Below are 27,555 nucleotides of genomic sequence, written 5' to 3' on the forward strand. Positions count from 1 at the left end.
TGTGTTACTGTTGATTTCCCCTTTTATGGCTGTTAGCATTTGCCTTATGTATTGAGGTGCTCCTATATTGGGTGCATAAATATTTACAATTGTTATATCTTCTTCTTGGATTGATCCCTTGATTATTATGTAGTGTCCTTCTTTGTCTCTTGTAATAGTCTTTATTTTAAAGTCCCTTTTTTCTGATATGAGATTGCTACACCAGCTTTCTTTTGATTTCCATTTGCATGGAATATCTTTTTCAGTCCCCTCATTTTCAGTCTGTATGTGTCCCCAGGTCTGAAGTGGGTCTCTTATAGACAGCATATATATGGGTCTTGTTTCTGTATCCATTCAGCCAGTCTGTGTCTTTTGGATGGAACATTTAATCCATTTACACTTAAGGTAATTATCGATATGTATGTTCCTATTAGCATTTTCTTAATTGTTTTGGGTTTGTTTTTGTAGGTCCTTTTCTTCTCTTGTGTTTCCCACTTAGAGAAGTTCCTTTAGCATTTGTTGTAGAGCTGGTTTGGGGGTGCTGAATTCTGTTAGCTTTTGCTTGTCTGTAAAGGTTTTAATTTCTCTGTAGAATCTGAATGAGATCCTTGCTGGGTAGAGTAATCTTGGTTGTAGTTTCTTCCCTTTAATCACGTTAAGTATGTACTGCCACTTCCTTCTGGTTTGCAGAGTTTCTGCTGGAAGATCAGCTGTTAACCTTATGGGTTTTCCCTTGTATGTTATTTGTTGTTTTTCCCTTGCTGCTTTTAATATTTGTTCTTTGTATTTAATTTTTGATAGTTTAATTAGGATGTGTCTTGGTGTGTTTCTCCTTGGATTTATCCTGTATGGGACTCTCTGTGCTTCCTGGACTTGATTAAATATTGCCTTTCCCATATTAGGGAAGTTTTCAACTATAATTTCTTCAAATATTTTTTCAGTCCCTTTCTTTTTCTCTTCTTCTGGGACCTCTATAATTCAAACGTTGCTGCATTTAATGTTGTACCAGAGGTCTCTGAGACAGTTGTCAATTCTTTTCATTCTTTTTTCTTTATTCTGCTCTGCTGTACTTATTTCCATTATTTTATCTTCCAGATCACTTATCTGTTCTTATGTCTAAGTTGTTCTGCTATTGATTCCTTCTAGAGAATTTTTAAGTTCATTTATTGTGTTGTTCATCATTGTTTGTTTGCTGTTTACTTCTTCTAGGTCCTTGTTAAACTTTTCTTGTATTTTCTGCATTCTATTTCCAAGATTTTGTATCATCTTTACTATCATTACTCTGAATTCTTTTTCAGGTAGACTGCCTATTTCCTGTTCATTTGTTTGGTCTGGTGGGTTTTTACCTTGCTCCTCATCTGCTGTGTGTTTCTCTGGCTTCTCATTTTGCTTAACTTACTGTGTTTGGGGTCTCCTTTTCTCAGGCTGCAGGTGCGTAGGTCCCATTGTTTTTGGTGTCTGCCCCCAGTGGCTAAGGTTGGTTCAGTGGGTTCTGTAGGGTTCCTGATGGAGGGGACTGGTGCCTGTGTTCTGGTGGATGAAGCTGGATCTTGTCTTTCTGGTGGGCAGGGCTGCAGCCAGTGGTGTGTTTTGGGGTGTCTTTGACCTCTTTATGATTTTAGGCAGCCTCTCTACTAATGGGTGGGGTTGTGTTCCTGTCTTGCTAGTTGTTTGGCATGGGGTGTCCAGCAGTGTAGTTTGCTGGTCGTTGAGTGGAGCTGGGTCTTAGCATTGAGATGGAGATCTCTGGGAGAGCTTTTGCCATTTGCTATTACATGGAGCCAGGAGGTCTCAGGTGGACCAGTGTCCTGAAGTTGGCTCTCCCACCTCAGAGGCTCAGGCCTGACACTAAGCCAGAGCCCCAAGACCCTGTCAGCCACATGGGTCAGAAGGGAGAAAGAAAGAAAGAAAGATGGAGGGAGGGAGAGAGAGAGAGAGAGAGAGAGAGAGAGAGAGAGAGAGAGAGAGAGAGAGGTAGAGAAAGAAAAGAAGAAAAGTTATTAAAATAAAAAATAAAAAGTAATTATTAAAAATAAAAAAATTAAAAAGTAATAAACAAAAAGGAAAGGAAGAAGAGAGCAACCAAACCAAAAAACAAATCCACGAATGATAACAAGTGTTAAAAACTATACTAAAAAAAAAAACCAAAAAAGGGACAGACAGAACCCTAGGACAAATGCTAAAAGCAAAGCTATACAGACAAAATCACACAACGAAGCATAAACATACACACTCACAAAAAGAGATAAAGGAAAAAAATATGCATATATCATTGCTCCCAAAGTCCACCTCCTCAATTTGGGATGAATTGTTGTCTATTCAGGTATTCCACAGATGCAGGGCACATCAAGTTGATTGTGGAGATTTCATCCATTGCTCCTGAGGCTGCTGGGAGAGATTTCCCTTTCTCTTCTTTGTTCGCACAGCTCACGAGGTTCAGCTTTGGATTTGGCCCCGCCTCTGCGTGTAGGTCGCCTGAGGGCGTCTGTTTTTTGCTCAGACAGGACGGGGTTAAAGGAGCTGCTGATTCGGGGGCTCTCGGTCACTCAGGATGGGGGGAGGGAGGGGTACGGAGGCGGGGCGAGCCTGCGTCGGCGGAGGCCGGCGTGACGTTGCACCAGCCTGAGGCGCGCTGTGCGTTCTCCCGGGTAAGTTGTCCTTGGATCCCGGGACCCTGGCAATGGCGGGCTGCACAGGCTCCCGGGAGGGGGGTGTGGAGAGTGACCTGTGCTCACACACAGGCTTCTTGGTGGCGGCAGCAGCAGCCTTAGCGTCTCATGCCCGTCTCTGGGCTCGGCGCTTTCAGCCGCGGCTCACGCCCGTCTCTGCAGCTCCTTTAAGCGGCGCTCTGAATCCCCTCTCCTCGCGCCCCAGGAAACAAAGAGATAAGAAGTCTCTTGCCTCTTTGGCAGGTCCAGACTTTTTCCCGGCCTCCCTCCCAGCCAGCCATGGCGCACTAACCCCCTGCAGGCTGTGTTCACGCCGCCAACCCCAGTCCTCTCCCTGCGCTCTGACCGAAGCCCGAGCCTCAGCTCCCAGCCCCGCCTGCCCTGGCAGCCGAGCAGACAAGCATCTCGGGCCTGGTGAGTGCCGGTCGGCACCGATCCTCTGTGCGGGAATCTCTCCGCTTTGCCCTCCGCACCCCTGTGGCTGCGCTCTCCTCTGTGGCTCCGAAGCTTTCCACCTCCGCCCCCCGCAGTCTCCGCCCGTGAAGGTGCTTCTAGTGTGTGGAAACCTTTCTTCCTTCACGGCTCCCTCCCACGGGTGCAGGTCCTGTCCCTATTCTTTTGTCTCTGTTTATTCTTTTTTCTTTTGCCCAACCCAGGTACGTGGGGAGTTTCTTGCCTTTTGGGTGGTCTGAGGTCTTCTGCCAGTGTTCAGTATGTGTTCTGTAAGGGGTTGTTCCACATGTAGATGTAGTTCTGATGTATCTGTGGGGAGGAAGGTGATCTCCGCATCTCACGCCTCCGCCATCTTGAAGGTCTCTCCTGTAGAGTTTTTAAAATCACTGCTTTCTAAGTACCGCAGTCATCACAACTCTTCCTTTCTACACTGCCTTCCACTTTCTTCTGCTCCTCCCAGAAGAGCCAAAGGGCCAAGAACAATGTCCACAGTCCTGTGCTTTTATGTTAACTATGTTTTTCTGTCCTGTTACTAGGTTTGGTTCATAGTTATTTTATAGTTATTTTGCCTGAATTCAATTGAAACCTCATTTCGAGAGGCACACACAGGGATTGAGTCTATGCATTCATTAGCTATGCAAAAAATAAATAAATAAAGGTGGAGGATTTCAGCACTTTATCTACAAATTATGCCCCTTAGCTCTTCAGGACTGTCAGGCTTCCCCCCGAAAAGCCTTCCAGGGTTGGAAGAGATTATGGTGGGCCCTGTGTAACACTCACTTAGGCCGTAGAACTTAAAAGAGTCTCTCCTCAGCTGACATTAAGTCAGAAGTGATGAGTAGATGGCACAACAGTCCATGGTGCCTGGGACGGGCCTTGAGCAGAGTTTGTGTCCAGTAAGAAATGGTGCAGTTAAATTGGGTGTGGTTCTTGAGGCCATGCCCCCATCAGGGCCTGTATTCTTCATCAGTTAAAATATTGAAAATAAAAGTCTGTTAGTTTGCGGGGCTGCTGTAACAAAGTACCACAGACTGGGGGAGCTTAGACAACAGACATTTCTTCTCTCCCAGCTCCGGAGACTGCAAGTCTGAGATCAAGGTGAAGGCAGAATTGGTTCCTTCCAAGGGCTGTGAGGGACCATCTTCCTAGGCCCCTCTCCTTGGCTTGTAGATGGTTGTATTCTCCCTGTGTTTTCACATTGTCTTCCCTTTACACAGGTCTCTGTTTCAAAATTCCCTTTTTTTAAAAAAAAAATAAGGACACCAGTCATATTGGGTTAGGGCCCACCCTAATAACCCCATTTTAACTTCATTACCTCTAGAAAGACCCTGTCTCCTAATAAGGTCACGTTCTGGGCTACTGGGCGTTTGGGCTCCAACACATGAAGGGTTGCATGATGGAAACAGTTCAACCCTCTGCAGTAGTTATTTGTATTCATTTGAAAAGATAAGCCATATCCTACTGAAGGAGTTCAGTTTCTTATTTTTAGACAAATATGGAGGTACGTTAGGTCTCTCATTCTTCCACCTCCCCTTGGTCTCTCTTGCTTACCTCGGGGAGTGCAGGCACCAGGGCTGGGGCCAGGGTACGCTGAGTGAGACACAAAGTTGAAGGAGATGCTCCCTCTCAGGTGCCGGCTGAGCACCTGCAGGAGCCTGAGGGTGGGGGTGGGACACCTGTTAAATCGTGGGGCCCAGGTGGGCATCTCACTGGCCTCCCCCTTCTCCCACTCCATTTAGGAGACCACTGCCCAGAGGAGACTCAGCCTGTGCAGTTCTTAGGGTAGGTTTCGCTGGTAAGGGACTGACATGCCTAATACCCACTCATCTAGAACGAGTGTGTCTCGTGATCAGCTCATTCAATGAATGGATCCATTACGATGAGTTTGCTCAGGGCCATTTTGTCTAAAATGTCTTCACTTAATGACTCGTTAGCTTAAAATTAAAAATTCAGTTTTAACATTACGGACAAAGGGCCCTTATGAAAAACTGGCCATTTATTTCTTGAGAATTGTTTTCCTCAAAGGTGCAAGATTTTATACAATATCAGAATGTTTGCTTTCTTCCCGCAAATGATTATCCCTTATTAAGTGCTTACTCTGTACATAGCACTGTGAGAGGTTTTGGAGGCATGATTCAGTCTAATCCTCATAAAGGCCTTATGGAGTTGGCAGGGAAGATTAGCCAAACAGTGGTTCTACTCAGGGACTAACCAGCTGCCATGGAGGCTGGCCAGATCTTGTGTCACACCTGTGTGAATGGCTGAACATCAATTTGGAGGTGGTAATGGAGGGGATTTTCCCTCCTGACATCAAATAGGTGGTGTCTTTTCCAATACCATCAACCCATCTTCCAACTCTCCAGTACCAACTGAGTATCCTACAGTTTGATTCCATTCTGAGAGTACCTGGAATTAGCACCAGACACCACAGGCTAGAGGCTCAGTGCCACAAGACTGCTGCCCACTTCAGAGGCCAGCAGAAAGTGTCAGGTCCTCAGGTTACCCCCCCCCTTCTGTCCACCTTGGCTTCAGAGTTGGGGGTTCCCACAATCCCCCCCTCCAGGATTCAGTAATTTGCTAGAAGGAGTCACAGAACTCAGGACAATGCTGTACTTACTGTTACAGATTATTATAAAGGATACAAATGAACAGATGGATGGAGGTTTGTAGGTCGAGGTCCAGAAGGGTCCCAAGCACAAGAGTGTCTCTCTCTGAGGAGTCGGGGGGCACCACCCTCTTAGCACATGGATGTACTCACCAACTTGGAAACTCTCCAAATCCTGCCGTTTATGGGTTTTTATGAACATTTCATCACATAGGCAAGATCAATTATGAATTCAATCTCCAGCTCTTCCTCTCTCTCCAAAGGAAGTGGGGGGTGTGTGTGCTGAAAGTGCCAGGCCTCTCATCCAGGCTTGGTGGTTCTGAGACCATCCTGAAGCTTTCTAGGGGTTTGCCAAGAGTCACTTCATTGGGGCAAAACATGGTCCTGTCACCCTTAGCACTTAGGAAATTTAAGAGCTCTGTGCCAGGAACTGGCAACAAAGGCCAAGTGTGTTTTTTATTCTGCCACGGTAATATGATCCCCATTTTACAGATGTGTAACGAAAGACCATAGAGAATAGAGTGACCTATTCTAGGTTTCTGAGGAGGGAAACCGAATCTGGCTTCCATCTTCCATCTGACTCTGTACCTCTGCTTGGATGCACTACCCTCCATGAGAGCCCTGCCCGCATGCCTTCTAGGACCTTCTCTTGCCCATCTCCCACTCCACACTGCCCTTGAGGGGCCTGGGAACCCAGAGCTCCTGCCCAAACTGGCCTGAGCATCTTTCGGGCCTACACAGGCCTCTTTCCTGCAGTCCATCTCCTTGGGCAGGTCCTGTGTGTGCTTCCCTAGGCCTGAAGGATGGCCAGCATGGCCGTGTGGACTGGAGTGTCCTGATGACTGTGTGGGGACCTTGCAAATAGGCCAGAACTGGCTTGGGAAGAGAAGAGGGGTAGGGAGCACCCATTTCTATTCTTGCCCCAGCCCTGCAGATATTCAGGTCTTCTCTTAACCATTTTTACAGTATTGCCTCCCTAATTACAAAATGCTTATTTTCCCTTTGGCCCTGTGTGCCAGTCCACACTTGATGCAATTATAGCTAAAGCAACCCAAATCAAATATGTGTTTCTGTGTAGTAAGCCACTGGCATTTGCAAAACAAGAACGAAGAAAGGAGCGTTTCATTTTTCAAGATACCCAGTAATAAAATAATACCGGATTGTGAAATCCAAAGTCATAAACATATACATTACCAAAGGAATTTATTGCAAGAAATAGGTAGTAAAGAAAGGGTTTTTAGATAACATGGATTCGGGTTTTGCAAGGCTTCAAGGGCAAGTAAAATAGAAAATAGAAGGCTCCCACAGCGATATAAAAGCATCACGTCATTCATCAATGACTAAAGTTTTGAGAAATGCTCATTAGAAACACAAACGTAAATTAGAAGTGCTCTTAAAAACATCCATAAAAACCCCTCAAATGGCAAAAAGAACAGACACCAAATGACTGCAGAAACAGTCAAGGGTATTTGTGGAGGGAAGAGGCATGGGAAAGGTGGTAGAACTTTCATCCTTCTGGGCTTTAGGGACTTTGCTTCTTGGCTGATCTGGTTTGGAGGATGACAGCACCATTCACACTGACCGGTTAGTAAATCCCTTGAGTCGATGATGATCCTGATGGTGGTGGGGATTAGGGTCATGGACTCTGGCTCCCTAAGGTAGAGGAGCTGGGAGGAATTTTTGTTCCCTGCTTCCCTGCCTTCCTGCCAACGTACATGCCTCGTGTTCTCCAAGGCTTCTTGGTGGCATCTCCTTGATTCTCCATATCACTCAGCTCTTTCCCTCCCCTAGGTATTATCCACGTCCCTTATCTGGCATTGCCACTGGCCGTCCGCTCTCAGGACTGACCTCTGGGTATCTGTGTGAATTGTTTCCCCATCTCTGTCCCTGGAGGGGCGCAACAGTGCTGCATCTGGAATCTGTATATCCCCTTCCCCACAGTTTCATCTTTATGCGTTGAAAGTGCCCAAAACTTCCCCATACAAGACATGAGACATAAACAGTTGTTATTAGGTTTATGTCTTGCTTGGTTACAGATTGAATGGCCTTTGTAACTTCTGAGATGTTTCTATGGTCTTGGATATCCAGAATGTTGATTCCGTCTCATTATATTTGGAATCTCCAGCAGGCTGACAGGGTCCCATGATGTTAAGTGAGAATTCAGCTGTTCCTGAGAAGGGCTCTGAGAATCCCAGAGTCTTCTGGTTGGAGTTTCTCAGTTACTCTTCAGTCTCCAAACTCATTTGGAGGGTGGGATAAGGGTTTGAGATCATGTCTCTTAGATGGATGGAAATGGTTTGTTTGTGGGTTGGGATGAATTTCCTTTGAAATTTCTGTTGGAGTCTCCTTTTATGTCTCTAGCTAGGAAAGTTTTAAGGGGCATCTTGGTAACCTGGTTATTAAGAATGCATTGTGTATATTAGTAATTGACTGTCACAAAAACGCTGTGTAACAAAAAAACAAAAAAAGAAGAAAAAATGCTGTGTAACAATATACCTCCAATCTCAGCGGTTTAAAACAAGTAGCATTTGTTCAGCTCATGAGCCTATGGGTCGGCCATGTTGGCCTTGGCTGGGCAGTTTTGGTTCTGTAGTTTCCCTCACAAGCCTGGGGATTGGTAGTCTTTCAGATGGATGATCTAGAGTGGTCTTGGCTGGAGAGGTTGGATGACTGGGCTTCATCCACATGCCTCTCATCCCCAGCACACCAGCCTGGGTGTGTTCCCATGGAGCTGGAAAGTTACAAGTGCAAACACTTGATGCCTCTTGAGACTTGGGCTGTCTTGCTGTGTTCTGTTGAATGAAGCAAGTCCCACGGGCAGCCCAAAAACAAGGCTTGGGGAAGCGGACCCTACTTAGTGAGAGGAACCATAGTCACATGGCAAAAGACATGGACCCAGGGAGGAGTGGAGAATTGGAACCATCATTTAATCTACCATAGTGTGACAGGAAAATGTAAGCAATTTAGTCTACCTTCTCTGTGTATCTACAACACATGAAGGGTATTTCGATTATCTATGTGTGTAATCAACTAGCCCCAAAATGAGTAGCTTCAAACAAGAACCCACTTGCTATTTCTCATAATCCTATGGGTTGACTGGACTCAGCTGGACAGTAGTTCTCCTTTCTTGGTGTCGGCAGGGGCTGCAGTCATCTGAGAAACCACCATTCTGGAATGTCCAAGATGACTCCCTCGTGGGCCTGGCACATGGTGCAGGTGTCAGCTGGACACCCACTTCAGGCCTCTGCCACGTGCTGCCCTGGGGCACAGGGACTGGGTTCCCAGAAGCAGAAAGGGAAATCTTCTGGCTCTATGAAGCTCTGAGCTCGGGACCCTAGAGCATCCCTTCTGCAGCGTTCTTTGGATCAGAGGCAGTTATTAACTCAGCTGGGCTTGGTGGGGAGGGGACAAGCTTGTGGTATGAGCAGCCGCGTGTGGGTGCAGGGGGGAGCGACTGTGTGGGTTGGGTTACCCTAGAGAGATGCTAAAACCTTCAGAAAAAGCGGTTGTTCCTGAGTGTGGGATCCTGCAGTTGGGGGACTTGCTTTTGTCAGGAAACCTCCAGGATGGACCTCTCTGGGCTGAGTGACCTGAGGAGCTGAGTGGTCTTTTCCTGGGGTGACTTCTGCTGCCCTGAGGAGGCCGTCTTGGAGGAGTGGAAGGAATTACCCACCCACCCCGCTCCCAGAGGAGCCACAGCTCCGAGAGACCTTTGTCCAGGCTGCCTGCCATCCTCTGTCCTCTCCCTTGTGCGCCACGAGCGTGGGTTACCTTCAAGAGCTGCCCAATTCAATTTCAAGACAGTGCTTCATTCCTTGTGCATTTTTAGCAACTCTTATCCCCCAAAAGGACTTGCTTTAGACTTAGGGGGGACATTGCCTGCTTTCCAAGATCAAGAAATTTGGCTCTAGGAAAAAATAATGTCTAAGGTTCCAAGTTTGTCATCTTGGACAGCCAAGCTTCCCCTGATCTTAGGAGGACGCCGTGGAGCCATGTGGGGGACAGACCCACCCCACACACGGACCCGGAGGTGAAGACTTCCCATGAGAAGCCCATCTATGTTGGAGGTGGATGTGTTTGCAGCTTGAGAGGGTCGGAAAGCCCAGAATACAGATGCACTTGGGACTCAGTGAGTGCCCTGGCAGATCCCTGGAGTAATGTGTTCAGTAGCCAACTTGAAAGTCAGCTTTTGTGTCTGTAGTCCTGTAATGAAGATGTGAATTTTTGTTTTGTGGTTTACTACTGCTAAGAGTCATAGGCCAGATTTACCAAGAAGAAAACACACACAAATAATAGTTAATAAAAAAGTCATGGCCCCTAAAAATGTAAATTAGAAGAGGTATTTTCAGTGCCAGAAAACAACTGATGGCTAAGATCTACAGAGAACCAAAGATGGGTTGGGGAATGGTTCCTGGAGCCTGGAGCCCTGGGGGAGGGTCCCCAGGATGGGAGAGGTCCCCATAGGATCTAGCTATGGCCAGACCATGGCCAAGACTGGAGGGAGCCTCGAGTGGATGGTGGGAAGGGTTGGGGGCAAAATGTCCCTACACTTCTCTCCTCCCGCCTTGTGATCTCCAGGTGGTGTCATGTTGATCAAACTTCACGGGGGCCAGAAGGTGAAGGAGCCCAGCTGAGGGTAGTCTGTAGGGGTCAGCCCTGGGTGGGGGGGCATGGGGCAGGGGTGGAGAATCTGTGATGGGGAAGGGCAGACAGACAAGAACCAGAACGCACTGGTGCCGAATGTGAAGAAGGAAGATTTTGGATGAAGTATTTCTCCCTAAAGTATGGGCACCTTAATCTTTCATTCATTTAAGTTTAAATTAAAATTTCAAATGAATTAAAGTATCTTCAAAACACAGGGTGAAACCTGTTAATTATGTCAAACCAAAGTTTCTTATGGGCTCTGGAGTCAGCCCAGTCTGACTTGAATCCTGGCTCTGTCACTTATGAGTCAGGTGATCATGGACAAATCAGCAACCTCCCTGGGTGTCCACATCCCCGACTAGACGCTGGGAATGGGAGCTTTCAGAGTGGTGGTCAGGGTTAAATGAGAAATGCCTGTGGACCCCTTAGCCCCAGGGCTGCCACTTAAGCACTCGATGACCAGTATCTGTGCTTTTTATTAAATGCTTAGTTATGAGGCTTACAGATGTGTAGATGGCATTAGTTTCAGTAGAAAGTTCAAAAGTCCAGTTCTCTCAATATAATAGAAAATATCATTTGGGGTGTCTCATTTCTTCCTTTAAATGATCACTCATAGATGCTGCCTGTGTAAAATGATGTGCATGAACTGAATTTGACTTGGGTTTTGGGGGACTTGTCATATTAGGGTTTTGGGGACTAAAAGTAAGTGATATTCCCAACGGGTGAGAACCGGGTTTTCTCGTCACTTCATTTACTATGCATATCTAAAGGCAAAATTTGTTCAGTGCAGAGCTGGGATTATCTTACCATTGGTGTGTTGTGTTCAGTTCTAATGGAAAACCAAACAAAGAAACCTGGTTGTTTACTACTATTTGTATTGCCCCTTTGTGTCTTCTAGATGCCTCAGGTTCTGAACAGATGGTAACCGTGCTGGCCTCCTGAAGGACATGATTCAGACTGTCCCAGACCCGGCAGCTCATATCAAGGTAGGTTCCAGCTCGGCCAGGGAGCTGCCCTGGCTTCCTCCTTGGCTGGACTTTTGCAGATGCCTGCTCACCTGTCGGCGAATGTAAGGGTCAGCCAACCACAGCCGTGGGCCAAACCCGGTCCACCACCTGTCTTTATTCATCCCGTGAGCTAAGAAAATGCTTTTCACGTTTTTCAATGGTTGAAAAAAATTTAAAAGAAGAATATTTCATAGTGCATGTACATTATAGGAAATTTAGACTTCATTGTCCAGAAGGAGAGTTTTCCTGGGCTGCAGCCACACACTCATTTCCATGCTGTCTAGGGCTGCTTTCACACTGTCATGGCAGAATTGAGTCCTTCCAGCAAAGAACATAGGGTGGCAAAGCCGACGATATTTACTCTCTGGTTCTTTGCATAAAAAAGATTGCTGACACCTGAGTTAACATTGAAAACCACGTCCAAATTCTCTAACTTCTGTTCTAAGTTTGTCTCCTTTACACTTCCTTGGGTTACCTAGGGAGAGACAAGAGGGTTTCCAATGCTCAGCCGTGTCGTTTAATCTGGGCGTGCTGACACTTCAGCAGCTTGTCACCCCACACCTGCCCTGCCTGCTCCCTGGCAGCTCTTCCTGGAGCTCTGGAGGTGAGAGAACAACAGGGAAGTGAGACTCCAGCCAAGGCAAGTCCCTGAGAGGAAGCCGGCCCATTCCTTTCAATACTCTGCATACACATGGTTATAGCCACCGGGAGAAATGAAGTGATGGTTTTCATATATACTTGACCCAAATAAAAGTTACAGAAAAAGTTGGGGCTTGAGCTACATGATCCAGATAGGCTGTCTACACCTGTGTTGACTGGTTCAGCTGTCTACAGTGGCCCAACTCACTCACTACCTTGCCAGTTCTTGGCTTCCCCCATATAAATTCATCTCCCCAAATGGCCTCATCGGTTTTACTAATTTTTACTCTTTACCTAAAACATTTATTGAAAATGGAAAGTGGCTTATAAAGGAGAGGAAAGTTTATGGTATTGAAAAATTCATCTTTTTTTTCTTTGGACTAAAATATAAAACGCCCTCCAAAATGACACGTGCACACACACATTTACATACACACATGCATTTTAAAAGCAGTATATTTGCGAAAGTGATATGTACCATGTACAGCTCACATTCATACATGTTTAATTTCTTTGAAAGTGGAATTAGAAATAATAAGAGTCTAAATGCATTTTCTGAGCTCTGGGGGTGTTACTGCAAGTGTCAGAGATATGGGGAATCCCAGGGGTGTGGAGCATTCCGAATTTCATCCAGGGACGGACAGGAGCAGATCCTCTGGGTTGACACTACCATTTGATTTCTGTGTGATAGTTGATTGGGGCATGGCCATTATGTCTACAGAAATGCAAGTGGGAAAACTCTTGTGGATGTGATAAGGTTTCTTTAGAAATATCTGGAATGCGTTTGGTGAGTGTGTTTGTGCTACACACTGATGGGGGGAGGGGACTTTTTTCTTTTAGTCTCTGTTGGCCATGAAGCTGCAGGATGCAAAGAAAAGCTCTCAGGGAAAGAAGTTGATATAAGAAATATCTTCCATAGTTCAGAGTACGAGCGACAACAACTGAAATCCACTTTGACTGGCATTTTATTTGTAACCAACCAGAAGGAAAAGATGAATTCAGCAAGAAATTATTGCAGATTTTTAAAAGTTAATTCATCAAATGCAAACAGACACATCTGAGAAACATGATCTCTGAAAAAGTGTTTAGTAGAAACGTTCTGTATTTGATCTCAGGAATGAGCTATGTTTTTAGCTCTGATTTATCTTATTATCCTTACATTGGTTAATGTAAATATAACTGACAGATAATTTTAAGAAATGGAACCCTGAGAGTTTCTTAAAAACAAATTTCAACTAAAATTGCTTCTGTGTCTTTTGAAGATGATTTGGTAATTTAGAGCTGCATATACTAATAGCTGATGTGGGCTTTGAGGCAGAGAGAATTGCATTAAAGACATTTGTTTCCTTGGTAAATTCTATCAAATTCCACCTATTGGAATTTGAATAATTATTCTTGGACGTCCTTTTTTTTTTGTATATGAAATTGGTGTCCTTGACAACAGTCAGGAAAATAGGTTGCCTTCCACTGTTCCCTTAAAATACCCGCTTTGGGGAATTTATTCAGTAAAATTTTCTATGCTGAGAAGTTTCTGGTTGTGGGCTGAGGAATGCAGCTCTTATTTCTCGGAGAGGAAGTTCTTGTAAATGACACATGACAGGTTCCACTTGCTATGTTAATGTAGGTAGTGGAAGGTTTTGTCTTTGGCTCACTGCTACAGAAATGTTTTTCTCATCTGAAAAGGACTTGAATTCTCCACAGAATTGACTTCACCTGGCAGGTGTGCAAGGAGACAGCCATAAAGGCTTTATGTGGCCTTCGTATCCCTCCATAGGCTGATCTGGAGGCAAGAAATGTTCCTTTTTATTTAGGAAGTGTAGTCCGCAAAATTTCCTATAGTTCTTTTCTGCCAGAGCAAATGACTTTTACCCTTTCATATATTTAAGGAGCTGGAAATAGTTTTTAAAGAGGAAGGATGGTAAATGTGAAATATTAGCTATTCTTGATTTAAATAATGTAACAATTGTGGCAGTTGATTTACAAAGAAAATGAACAGAACTTTAAACGTATTTCAGCTTATTCTTTATGGATGAAAATATTAAGTTGTTAAGCACATTTTGATTTGTCTTTCTTTGCCGGCCCTTCCAAGCACTGTCTTATAATAGAAATTATGGTGAGTGTCACACCAGTATGCTCTGAGCTGGTTAGGCCACGTGACCATGCCTCTGCTCTGCTAAGGGGTAGCACATTTCACTGCCAAAGATAGACCCAGACTCATCCCTGTTACTGAGTCCAAGTTTGAACTGCTTGCCACATGACAGGCCAGTAAATCAAGAGACAGGTCGTTGGGGGGAAGGAATAGCGACTTTAAAGATGGTGGACTAGTGTCCCAAAGAAGCACCTTACCCGAGTTAGAATTCAGGCTTCTTTTATACTAAAAGGGGAGGGGGTGTGGCTGGTTGTGGCAGACTTCTTGGTGTCAGAATCATTTGTTCTGGCAGCTGTCCATGTGGGTCTGGTCACAGTTGTCCTGTAAACCTCCAACAAGACAATTGTTATTTTCTGCTTTGCAACTTTTTATCTCTATATGATTGGAAAAGTGTTACACCTTTAAAAGTCAGAGCCTTGAGAATGGGCTCTCCTGTATAGTTCAGGCTATAGGTAACATTCTTTTACAACAGGTGCAGAGCCAGCATGACTAAGCACAGGCAACAGAGCACAAGGGTTAGAGCTGAAGGAATGGATCTAATAGGGAGTCAGGTTTGTTCTTCTCTGTTACATCCCAAGCAGGGAAAAAAGACTAGGAAATCCATTTTACTAGGATTTGACAAAGATTTTGGTCATGAATTCTCATTCCTCATAAGAGCTCCATTTTAGTATTTTCATTTACGAACATTAGAGACGAAGAGGATGAGCAGAGAGTAGTCAAGTTTCCAGCTTTAAAGAAACATCTGATTGGTACAGTTTGTAATTGTTCCCTTTGCCATTCATCAGCTACCCACTTGGATTACTAGACATTTTGGAACTGGCCAAAGGAGGATGGGACTGAGAGGGGAAGGGTCTGAATTTTAGTTCTACTCCATGGATCACTGGCTTTGTGACCCAGAGGTGCTGGTTCCCAGAACTCTCTGAGCTGCATGTTCTTAGCTAGGTTCATGTCATGGATAAGAGAGAGGGTCCCAGTGTCCTAGGACTCAATTCAAATCCTGCCCTGTTGTTTACTAACTCGGTGATGCTGTACAAGTTCCTTAATCTCTCTGTGCGTTGGTTTCCTCTTGTCTGAAGTGGAAGCACCTACTTTGGGGGTTAATGTGAGGATTCAGTGAGCTATTATTACGGGTAATGCACCAAGACCCTGCTGAGAGCTCCTGTGGTCTGTAAAATGAGGATAACATATCCATCTCGAAGACAGAATATTGTCGTGTCTGATATACACAGAGCGACATGGGTATGTCTTAAAAAATATTGACTTGAATGAAAAAAATCTAAAACAGGATGTGCTCTGTGGCACAATACTGTTTACACATAGGAAAACATGTACACTTCCCAAAAGACATCACGTACTTTTCATGTATACATATGTATCTAAAACATATCATGACCACATCAGAGGAGATGAGTGCATATATGGGGCATGTTGGCTAGTTGCTCTGAGAGGTGGTTAGGAGATAAGGGAAATAATAGTAATAATATACAGATAATGTCAGTTCCTACCATGGATGCGACGCAGAGGGTTCTCTCCTCCACACTGGTGGTAAGTTGGCACAATACCAGTTGTGCTTTGGTACCAGTTTGGCGTTAACTTCTGAAGCTAATGATGCTCCAGCAGGTCCACCCCTGGGTATATGCCCTGTTGCACACAGGTGCCAGGAAACATGCATAAGCAAAAAACTAGAACAACCCAAATGCCAGGAGAACAGATAAATAACTTGTGGTCTAGTCCTCCAATGGAATACTATACAGCAGTGAAGAAAAACTACAAGCGTCTACCTGTGTCTGTGCATTAATGTGCATGATTCTCAAGGTTGAGTGAAAAAAAGCCACAGAATAAGTACAGTATCATACTGTATTTATCATACCGTATTTATTTAAGAATAAAGTATCATACTTTATACACAGTATGATTCCATGTATAAAGATAAAAAAAGGCAAAACTACCAAACATATGTTGTTCATAGACACACACGTATGTGGCAAAAAGAAGAACAACGGCACAATATGTACATAATTCAGGATAGAAATTGCCTTGTGGGGGAGGGGAGAACTTTGGGGAGGGACTCAGGGGGCTTCTGAGATCCTGGTATTGCCTGTTGTGGGCTGAGGATGCATACAAGAGCATTTGCTTCTTATTCTTTAACTTGCACAAGTATCACATATCATCTTTGTGTAAGAATGATATTTACAGTAAAGAACTTAAGATACTAAAAGAAGAGAAAGGGAAGCTCAAGGTGGGCAGCTCAGGGTGGCATGATATTCAGGAAGACACTTTCTAACTGTAAACCATTCTGCACTGTGGCAGATCGTCAGTGTTAGAGATCGCTTCGTCCAGCGCTGGTCTAGCTGCTGAGGTGGGTGGAAGCCAGCTCTGTGCAGGGACTGCAGTGAGAGGCTGTGTCTACACGGAAGCTGAGCACGAAGCTCTCCAGGCAGCTCTGGTTATTTTTTTTTATTGGACTATAGTTGATTTACAATGTTGGGTTAATTTCTGTTGTACAGCAAAGTGATTCAGTTATACATACATACATACATACATATATATATATATATATATATATACATTTTTAAAAAATATTCTTTTCCATGACGGTTTATCACAGGATATTGAATATAGTTCTCTGTGCTCTACAGTAGCACCTTGTTGTTTATCCGTCCTATATATACTAGTTTGCATCTGCTGACCCCAAACTCCCAATCCATCTCTGCCCCTCCCCTTGGCAACCACAGTCTGTTCTCTGTTTGTGAGTCTGTTGGTCATTTCTGAGTTGAGTGAGTCCACCCGCCTGTAGCTCTGTGGGTGGCTCTGTGGGTGGCTCCGCTGCACCCTTTCGCAACAAGGAATCTGTCTCTGATTCACTCGTTCATTCATTCAGCAAACATCAAAGCCTTCCCTGTACTCGAAACAGGTTGGAAGTGTGGGTGTGAGAATAAGAGATCATAAAGACACAGCACCTGCCATCCGGGGCACAGGACACATGTTCCCAGACACATGTTCTGGAACATACCTCACCCATCCCACCTCGTCCTGCTCCTAGCCCTGTGCTCGGCCAGAACTGCTTCTGCCTGGAGACAGCCTGGTGTCTCCAGGGTCTTCCTGGGGGGTCCCACGTTGCCGGGTATTTCAGATAGAGCACACACGCGATTTGGAGTGCACTTCACGGGCCTGATGGCTCCCAGGTGCAGCTCACATGCCTCTGTGTCTAGAAATGCCTGGAGTTTGTCACTGCCCTGTTGACCCTCTGTCGTCCTGAGGAGGATGCCGGGCTCACTTCTGGTGTCCATGGCTAGCTCATCTCCAGCTCCTGTTCCCCAGGGTTTCGTGTGAGGATCAGTCACAGTTGACCACAGGGTAAACAGTTTCTCTGTTCTGGTTTCTAGTTGATTCCTTCCACTTGTGGAAAAGGACTGAAAAATCGGCTGACTCAGGATTTTTGTTTCTAATGATTTTTTTTTGCCTTCCTGTTCCTTTCCCCTTTAACTTTTATATTTTTTTGCCCATTTTTAGGGTTGGGGCCAGATGGTCTAGGTTTGAAGCTTGGTGCCACTTCTTATCAGTTGCCTCAGTTTCCTCAGCTGTAAAATGGGGGTATATAGTGTACCTACCTCCTAGAATCATGAGGATTAAATTAGTTAATGCTTTTAAAGCACTCAGAGCAGTGCCCAGCTCCCATTAACACTTATTATAACATTACCTATTATTATTAATATATTATAATGTCATTAATATCATATTCATTATATAATGTATTAATATATGATGCAATATATTATATATTGTATTTTATGTTATAGTAATTATATAATATATTCTTATATTGTTTATCTATTACTGATAATATTAACATTTTACATATTTATATATAATTAATATATTATTAACATGTTATATATTAATATATTATTAATATTATTGTTAATGATATAGCAATATATTATTATATTACTAAAACTAAAGCAGTTGTATAATATAAATTTATGTTATTAATATATAATATTATATATTAGCATGCTCTTACATAATAGCAGTAGAAGGAGAGAAGGAAGAAGAGGGAATATTCTGGAAAGAACTGGAAAGATAATAGGGTCAGTACTTGCCAAGAAGCCAACTGCTGAACTGACTTCTTTCCCACATGATTCTGTGGCTGACTCTCTGGAAGTAATGCTAAATATTTCTGACTATAAAAGATGCTAAACTTAAACCCTGTTTGCATTTCATAGAAGGAAGGGTCTGAAAAAGATTTAATAAGTAGCCAGTATTAAGCACAAGGTCACTGGGAGGCCTGAGAACCCAGAAGATGCGCAGAATGCTTTTAAAATAACACGAGGCAGATCCAAAAAGTGCCCTGATCTGCATCCCGAGTAAGCCATTAGGTGGCTTCTGTGGCTGGTGGTGACTTATCCCATCGCCCTGGAGAAGACTGGATCTGACTACCTAGCTCCTATGTGACTGACAAAGGACCCATTGAATTGTAAGCATTTTGCACATCTTTGCAAATCTGATTTATAGTGACTTTGCTTCCCGGGAAGGTGGACAGCTTATCCTTTCGATGATATACTCAGCACAGGCAGAGTTTTCCTCCCCAAATCTGTGTACTGTGAAGATGATGTAAGCCTTTGATACGCTGCCCATTTTTTCCTCAGTAAATCAGCTTTCATCAGATGCCAGTGGGGTTAGCACATCCCAATAAGCCTGGTGACTGGCTGTTTATAGCTGCCAGTTCATTTTTTGCGCTTTCATTTTTCTGCGAGATGGTGGCACTTAATGAAACACAGAAGAGCAAATCTGCGAAAATGCCCACAATGAATGCGTATTACTTTTTATAACCAGAAGGTAATATTTTAAAAAAATTTCAGGACATTCCATGTGGCACAACTGTGGAGACTTCTAACATCCAAGCGTCTCACCTGCACGTATCCTAGGTGAGGTTTGCTGGAGCAGGGCTGTACTTTCTGTCTCCCCGCTGGCTTCCTGCGCCCCTCGGGGCTGAGCCTGGTCACCTGCTGGAGGCTGTGCTCAGGGTGGGTGCAGGGGGCCTTAATGGCGTGCTCCTTCCCAAACTAGCAATGCCTCATTAAGATTCAGTGACGCTGACATTCAGGGACAGCACCCGCCTTACCGAGAGGTGTAAACAGGGGTCAGAAGAGGTTCAGATCACTTCCCGGGAGAATGGTTAGAAGTTGTCCGTGCTTGGCTTAGAGCCCCTCTGGGGCAGTTTTCCTCCAGAAGTGGTTCTCAAAAGGTATCCTGGAATTCTAATCAAAATGCAGATTCCTGGGCTGTCTGCCAGAGCCGCTTCTCCAGTAAATTTGGATTGGGCTCAGTGATCTTCATTTTAACAAGCACCTAAGGTGTTTCTGTCGACCTTGCTTAGATAATGAATAATTATTAATTATTAACCTAGCCTTATGGTAAATATTTATCAAAGCAACTGATTTTCTTTTCTGTCTACACTGGCGGTTGCATTGTTCTGCACCACCGCTCTGAATATCTGAGTCACACGTGTAAGGGTTTAGAGAACATTATTTGGACTCGGGTTTCAGAATACCAGCAGGTTTCCTGGGCTCTGTGATTGGGTGTAATGAGAGTCCAGGAGAGAAGTGTCCTTCCTCCTTCTTGTGCCTTATGGGAAATTAACTAATCAAGAATTTGGATCAAGAATGTTTCAGGTCAGCCCCCAGCAATTGAGTGTTTTGGAGTCGTCAGCCTCTGTGGCTGACGTCGATGTTGCCTGTGTGGCTCTTTTGGTGCATTTGGGGTTTGAGCATCGTTATCCTTGTTGCAAGACTGATGTTGGGACTGCTGATATGGAGGAGGGGGCGTGAGCTGGAGGTGAGCTCAGTGGGGACAGTGAGTCCAGGATGCGACATGTGTGTTTTCCAGTGGGCGCACCTAACGCTCTGCCTGAGTGGGGACAGGACTTAACTTACAGATTCTCCATGGTTTAATTCCACCTTCTGCTTTTCTTCTTGTACTTACTTTACCTTCTGACCTCAAACTCTCATGGCTTCAGTTGTCACCTTCGTACAGGGGACTCTGTTATCTCTGGCTCTGGTTTCTCTCCCGAGCTCCAGCCTCACATTTCTAGGTGCAGGCTGGACACATCACCTGGATATGGGTACTAGTACCTTCAACTCAGCAAGCAATCAGAGGAGCCATACTTACGTTGTGTGATGCTTCGAGTCTCTGGAGCATCTTCATATACTCTGGTGCATTGAATGCAGAGCTTAGCTTGTTTGTCCAGGTCACAGAGAGTCCAGCCTCCTCCAAGGCCAGGTTCATTCATTATGATATCATGTCATTTCTGGTGAACCACTTCCCTTTGGGACAAGGCAGCTCCAGAGTAATGGGTGAGCAGACAGGTTGTAGAGCTCGACTTCCTGCTTTAAAGTCCCCAGCGTGACATTTGTTATTTGACCTTGGGCAAGTCACTGAGCCCCTCTGAGCCTCAGTTCTCTCATCACTAAAATGAGAGTGCTGTCTACCTCCTAGGGTTGTAGGGAGATCAGATGAGGTGATTCATGTGAAGGTCTTGGAACAGTGTCTAGTGAATAGTGGTTAGCTATCATCATCATCGTAATTGTCATCATTTAAATTTTTTGTTAATCCCCCTTTTCCTTTTTTCATCACGGCCACTTCTCCCAGTTACCAGGCTTAAAATTTAGGGCATATCTTTAACACTTTTCTCTCTTTCACTTTTCACTTTGTGTCTCACTCGTAGTACCTTCTCATAGCAGGTCTGCTTTATCTCTTGTCTCTGACTCTTCTTCCGCCTGCTGCTTTTTTCCACCCAGACTTCCTTATGTGCTTGTTCTCTTATGCTGCCAGGTTAATCTTCCTACAAGACGGCTTCCTTCAGCACCTCTCTGATCAGAAAGGTGATTCATTCCGGGAGTAGGAACTTTTTTCAGGCTTTTGATAACAATGTCTCCCCACCCACTTGTGCCCTTCTTCCTTCTCCAAGGAGTATCTGGAAATGCCATTTGATCACAGTCTATTGTGATGTTTAACCTTTGCTGATTTGATGAGTGGAGTTTTATCAAAGTTATTTCATTTGGAAACTTTTTTTTTTTTTTTTTTTTTTTTTTTGCGGTACGTGGGCTTCTCACTGTTGTGGCCTCTCCCGTTGTGGAGCACAGGCTCTGGATGCGCAGGCTCAGCGGCCATGGCTCACGGGCCCAGCCGCTCCGCAGCATGTGGGATTCTCCCGGACCGGGGCATGAACCCGTGTCCCCTGCATCAGCAGGCGGACTCTCAACCACTGCGTCACCAGGGAGGCCCCATTTGGAAACTTTTGCAAGTGGTCATCTCCTCATATGCTTATCAGCAAGTTATAATATCTTTTTTGTAATTTTTTGGACCCATTTCAATGAAACCATTCAACATTGCTGAGGGTATAGCATGAACCAAACAGATAAGATCCCCGCTTGCATGAAGCTTACATTCTAGGGGGTAAGACAGATGAAGCTCAAATATATATAGTATATTACCAGCATTACAGCATTACAACCAGCATTACAACGTGTGTGTGTGTGTGTGTGTGTGTGTGTGTATTTTAAAATGCTGGTTATAGTTCTTTAGAATAAACGTAAAGTAAGCAAGAAGTCATCAAGAGAGTGATGGAGGGAGAGGTGCCATTTCGCCCAGGAGATTAAGGAAGTGAGATTCAGAGAGAGACCTGAGGGACGTGGTGATCAGATCGGGGAATTGTGTTCCAGAGAGAGGGGATAGCACATGCAAAGGCCATTAGGCTGGAGCCTGCTTGGCGTGTCCAAGGAACAGCAGGGAGATTGGGGCTGGTGTAGAGTAAGGGTGAGGCCATGTGTTAAGTTCTGATATGCAAGTACAGGGACTTTTACATTTTATTCTGCATTTTGGGGGACAGGGGACCATTGGGGGGTTTTAAGTAGAATGGGCAACATGATCTGATTGAAGGTTTTTGATTTTGTAAACAGCTTCATTGAAGTATAATAAAATGTACATTGGTTGAGTCATTTGCATTATGAGTCATCAGCCTGTATTTGAGGCTGGGTGACTAACGAGCTCACCTGGAGACCAAGGTACAGAAGAGCCTTAGGGTTGAGCTTTGAGTCCCTGCAACACACAGAGGTTGGGAAGAGGAGGAGGAACCATCAGAGGCCGAGAGGAAGAGCCAGTGGGTCGAAGAAGAACAGAGAGATTTCCAGGTCCGTAGAGGGGAAGACCATCAGCTTTGGCAACGTGGAATTGGTTGGTGGCCTTAGGAAGAGGGATTTGCCTGGAGTGGACAAAAGCCACATTGGACTGAATTCAAACCCAAAAGGGAGAATGAATAAGTGCGGACAGCTCATGCAGGTGACTCTTTTCAAGAATTTAAGAGGTTTAGTTCTTGTATACAACAGCTTGTATACATTATACTTTAATGATATCTACCTCGAGCTATGTCATATTTGTCATACAGATTGGTTTTGATGTTTATTCTGCCTTTTAATTTTTACCTCCATGAGATAAATATTTTTATTTGCTTACACCTCTTTTTTTTTTTTTTTTTTTCGGAATGCGGGCCTCTCGCTGTTGTGGCCTCTCCCGTTGCGGAGCACAGGCTCTGGACGCACAGGCTCAGTGGCCATGGCTCACGGGCCCAGCCGTTCCGCAGCATGTGGGATCTTCCCGGACCGGGGCTCGAACCCATGTCCCCTGCATCGGCAGGCAGACTCTCAACCACTGCGCCACCAGGGAAGCCCTGCTTACACCTCTTGATGTTCTTCTTTGCTATCTTTCCCTTGGCTTTGCAACCTAAAAAAGTGCCTATCTGTTTTTCTTGCCTTTACTCTTGTGTATTTCCCAGTTTTCTATATGGTGTCTTCAATAGAAATAAAAGAAAATGTATATTATTTTAAAAACCACCAAGAAAGTCGTTCAGGGTTCACAGAGGATACGCAGAATTGCTGCCAGCATCAAACCCAGGGTCTTGAGTTCTGTGTTCTGTGCACAAGGAACCCAGCCTAACTTTGCAGCAGCTTTTTTCCTGCTAGTTTCCCCTGGAGGGCAGGATAATCAAAATATAATATTTAACAGCTGGCACGGGCACACCAGTCGGAATGGGGCCGACCAACCAGAAGAGATCACGGTTGGAAACGCCTGGTGCCCCTGCTGAAGTGTTTCTATCCTCCGAGTGCCCACGTGCCAGGGCTCTGAACCTCTTCCTCCAGGCTGTTCTGGCCTCTTGCTTTTGTTTTCATCCTCCAAATCTTGACATTTGCTCCTTGACATTTGGAGAGAGGAGCGGGTATTCACCATATATTGATTATTTTTGTGCCTGTTTTCTTTGCGTGTAGATTGTACATTACTTAACGTGATCCTATAATCACCTTAGTGTCTTTCATGGTACCCTGTGCCTGGTAGATCCTTAACACAGAGGTGTTGTTGGAACTGAATAAGCAGTGGTCACAGGGGAGCAAGAGTGATCCAGGGACTTCGTTCTGTTGTGGGACCGATGGCCCAGTTCAGTGCTCACCTACTCTTTACCCTTCTCTCTCCTCCTTTGCGGGTATGGTTGTAACCACACAGCCCATTTGCAGAAGAGACAATGTGTTCTCAAGGGCAGTGTGTCTTAACTTTTATTTGCATAGTTGTATATATGTAACTTTATGAGTTTTTTTAAGAACGGTTTAGGTTCACAGCAGAATTGAGCAAAGTACCCTCTCTTCCCACACAGCCACAGCCCATCCCACTGTCAACATGCCCCACTAATGTGGTACATTTGTGAACAGCTGATGCACCTGCGCTGACATGTCATCGTCACCCAGACTCTAAAGTTTACATTAGGGTTCACTCTTGGTGCTGTATATTCTGTGGCCTTGGACCCACATATAATGACATGTTTCTATCACTGTAGTTTCATACAGAGTATTTTCACTGCCGTAAAAACCTCTGTGCTCTGCCTGTTCATCCCTTCCCTCCCTTCCAAACCCCACCCCATCCCTGGCAACCACTGATCTTTTTACAGTTTCCATAGTCTTGTGGTTTCCAGAATGTCATAAAGTTGCAATCATACAGTATATAGCCTTTGCAGACTGGCTTTTTTCACTTAGTGATATGTGTTTACGTTTCCTGTAAGTCTTGTCATAGCCTGATAGCTCATCTTAACTTTTCTGAATCTTAGAACTCTTTAAAAGTTTGGTGAATGCTATATATTTTCCCCTCAGGGTAAGCACACACACACACACACACACACACACTCACTCTTATATGCTCACAGATCTATTTCAGCCAATTCAGCACCTGTGCCCCCCAGCTCCCTGAAGCCCAGGAGTCCCAGGTTGGGAGCCCTGTGCTGGCAATGGAAACCCCATTGGACGCAGTTGATAAAACTGAAAATAAATTTTCATTTGCACCTAAGTGGCCTGCCAGAAAATGTGTTGCCTCTTGAAGTCAGTGGAATGACAGAGCTTCTTAGAACAAAGCTTGTTTCGAGGCACATTCTTGGTCTAAATTCAGTTCAGATGACAGATCCTCATTCTGCAGCTCTGTGTTCTAGAGCAAAGCTTCTCAAACTTTAGTGTGCACATGAGTCACCTGGAGACTAGGATGGATGGGCCTTGAGATTCTGCACTTCCAACAAGGCCTCTGCTGGTGCTGCTGGCCCAAGGACCAGCATTTTTACAGCAAGGCCCTGAAGCCCTGGTTTTCAAACCACAGATCAAGACCCATGTGTGGAAGTGAGTCAAAGCCACTATTGACAAAAGGAAGTGGAATGGAATGGAATAGGATGGAAACTATCAGGGTGTGTTGCATATAGAAAGGAAAAGTATTCTTTTGGAAAACCTTTTAAGTTATATATGCGTAGGTGCATATACTGGCTTGTGTTATGTAACATGATTTTTTACTCTGGGTACATTTGGAAAACACTCCTCAAGATTTCTGTGGTATAAGAAATGAGGGGGAAGCACCTCCCTAGTCGTTTTATCCGAAAAAATAGTGGGTTTGCAAGCATAAAACTGCACATGTGTCTCCGTAGATTTTGCTGCTCTGGTTCTGGTATCCAGATGTTGGGATTTATCCCAAAGCAGGAACTGTAAATAGCGGAGAAAGTTTTTTTTTTTTTATTTTAAAGATCAAATTCCAGGGTTAAATGAAAATCCTGGTTGTGTTTGGCTTAATTGAGACTACATGTTACTTTTGAGAATGTGCTTTAAAAAAGTAAACAAATTGAACCGAAGCACGGCTATTAATTTTTTAGTGATTCTTTGTGGATTTTCTGAAAAGTGCTGTTCATTTGCATTCTACATGAACTGCTAATATGCTGCTATTAACAGTATCCAAAAATAAACAATAACACCAATTTATATGGACCTCCAAATTATCCCCATAAAATTTTATGATACTGGTATTATTGCTCCAACTCAGTTTGAAGCTGACAGAAATATATAACTCTAACCACGTGATTCTCATATCCTTTGTTTTAAAACCCAAGTTTAAAATGTCTTTAAGTTTATCATCACAAATTAAAAGGGTATGACTAAAGTAACAGTCAAAAATAAGTCAAAATTTTGATGACTTATGTTGTTTGAAAAGCCCACAATTCAAATTCTTACTTTCCATTATTATTTGAAAAATCAGTTATGCAAATTTCCCTATTTCCGTACACATTACAGAAGGGATCAGGAGCCTGCAGGTGAAAGGAGAGGTGATGAGTGAGTTTCCTATTTGGCCATCAGGGGAGGTTGTCCTGGAAGAATTATACATAAAATCGGCAATATTAGCAATGAACAAAGCCATCAAGAACAAAAACAGACCCAAAGAAAGAAGATATTTTCGTCTTTTGAATAATTTAAACAATGTGCTGCTGTTCTTAGTCCTTAGCCTTTAGGAATGGAAAATTCACACATATGCAATAAAAGGACTTAAAAAACCCCTTACTTTATTCCTCAAAAGTGAAATTAAAAAAATAAGAACAACGAGGATTTACTGTATAGCACAGGGAACTATATTCAATATCTTACAATAACCTATGGTGGAAAAGAATCTGAAAAAATATCTATGAGTCACTTTGTTGTACACTTGAAACTAACACACAACTGTAAATCAACTCCAATTTACAAAGAAGTAGGGCAGTGCTCTGATACTACTAGTTTATCAAGTTTACGGTCATTTTTCCAAAGTGATTTTGTTCTTAGGGCTGTTGAAATAAAATGGATTGATAATCAATAAAAACAAGACAAAACCAGGGCTTCCCTGGTGGCGCAGTGGTTGAGAGTCCACCTGCCGATTCAGGGGACACGGGTTCGTGCCCCGGTCTGGGAAGATCCCACATGGCGTGGAGCGGCTGGGCCCGTGAGCCATGGCCGCTGAGCCTGCGCGTCCGGAACCTGTGCTCTGCAATGGGAGAGGCCACAACAGTGAGAGGCCCGTGTACCGCAAAAAAACCCAAAAAACAAAAAAACAAGACAAAACAAAACAAAAAACCTTCTGTGACATAAGACATACCTGGTGAAGAAATGTGGCTATGAATAAGAAAAAAATGACGCCAGTATTGATTTGTTTGTTTTTTTCCCCAGCTTTATTGAGATACAATAGGTATGTAACATTGTGTCAGTTTAAGCTGTACAATGAGAGGATTTGCTACAGGTACATGTTGTGAAGTGATTGCTATAATAGGGTTAGTTAATGTCTCCATTACCTCACAAAATTTTCTCTTTTTTCCTTGGTGGTGAGAACATTTAAGATCTACTCTCTTAGCAACTTTCAAGTATACTGTGCAGTGTTGTTAGTCATGCTGTCCATTAGATCCCAGAATTTACTCATCTTATAACTGGAAGTTTGTACCCCTTGACCAGCATCTTCCCATTTCCCTCACCCCGACCCCCTGACAGCCACCATTCTACTCTCAGTTTCTATGAGTTTGGGCTTTTTTAGATTCCATGTTTCAATGAAATCACACAGTATTTGTCTTTCTCTATCTGATTTATTTCACTTAGCATAATGCCCTCCCAGGTTTTTTCTTTTAAATGCATTTTACAGTATTAAAATATGTGTCTTAGAAAACCTTTTGATTGATATGATGTAAATCACTTGAAGGATTTAGTAAGTATCTGCTATTATTTTTGCATCAAATAACAGTATTTAGATTTACCTGAACATGTAAAAGCATGTTACATGCAGTCCTAATTATTTTGTGTCCTTATGACAATAACAACATTTCAATCATCGGTTTACTCACTGACGATTGAATTGTGATGCTTGTTTATTCCCTTTGAAATGGCCAAATAACATGGTTAATGGGAATTGCATGAAATATTTTTTTGGTATGAAATGATATAATTTTTTAAAGTTGGTTTACAATGTTGTGTTAATTTCTGCTGTGCAGCAAAGTGACTCAGTTATACACACAGATATATATTCTTTTTTTATATTCTTTTCCAT

General features: G+C 43.9%; 1 protein-coding gene across 4 annotated transcripts in view; it reads left to right on the forward strand.

Annotated features, from left to right (window-relative positions):
- ERG (ETS transcription factor ERG) overlaps nucleotides 1–27,555 on the forward strand; it is a 280,170-nt gene that overhangs the window by 82,714 nt on the left and 169,901 nt on the right. For all 4 annotated transcript variants that reach the window (XM_060098477.1, XM_060098476.1, XM_060098479.1 and 1 more), the window contains exon 3: nucleotides 11,249–11,336. In XM_060098477.1, the coding sequence (XP_059954460.1) occupies nucleotides 11,298–11,336 (39 nt within the window). In that variant the 5' untranslated portion in view covers nucleotides 11,249–11,297. The remainder of the gene's footprint in view (nucleotides 1–11,248; nucleotides 11,337–27,555) is intronic.

Source organism: Mesoplodon densirostris, chromosome 5 (genome assembly GCF_025265405.1).
Source record: "Mesoplodon densirostris isolate mMesDen1 chromosome 5, mMesDen1 primary haplotype, whole genome shotgun sequence".
Classification (NCBI taxonomy): domain Eukaryota; kingdom Metazoa; phylum Chordata; class Mammalia; order Artiodactyla; family Ziphiidae; genus Mesoplodon; species Mesoplodon densirostris.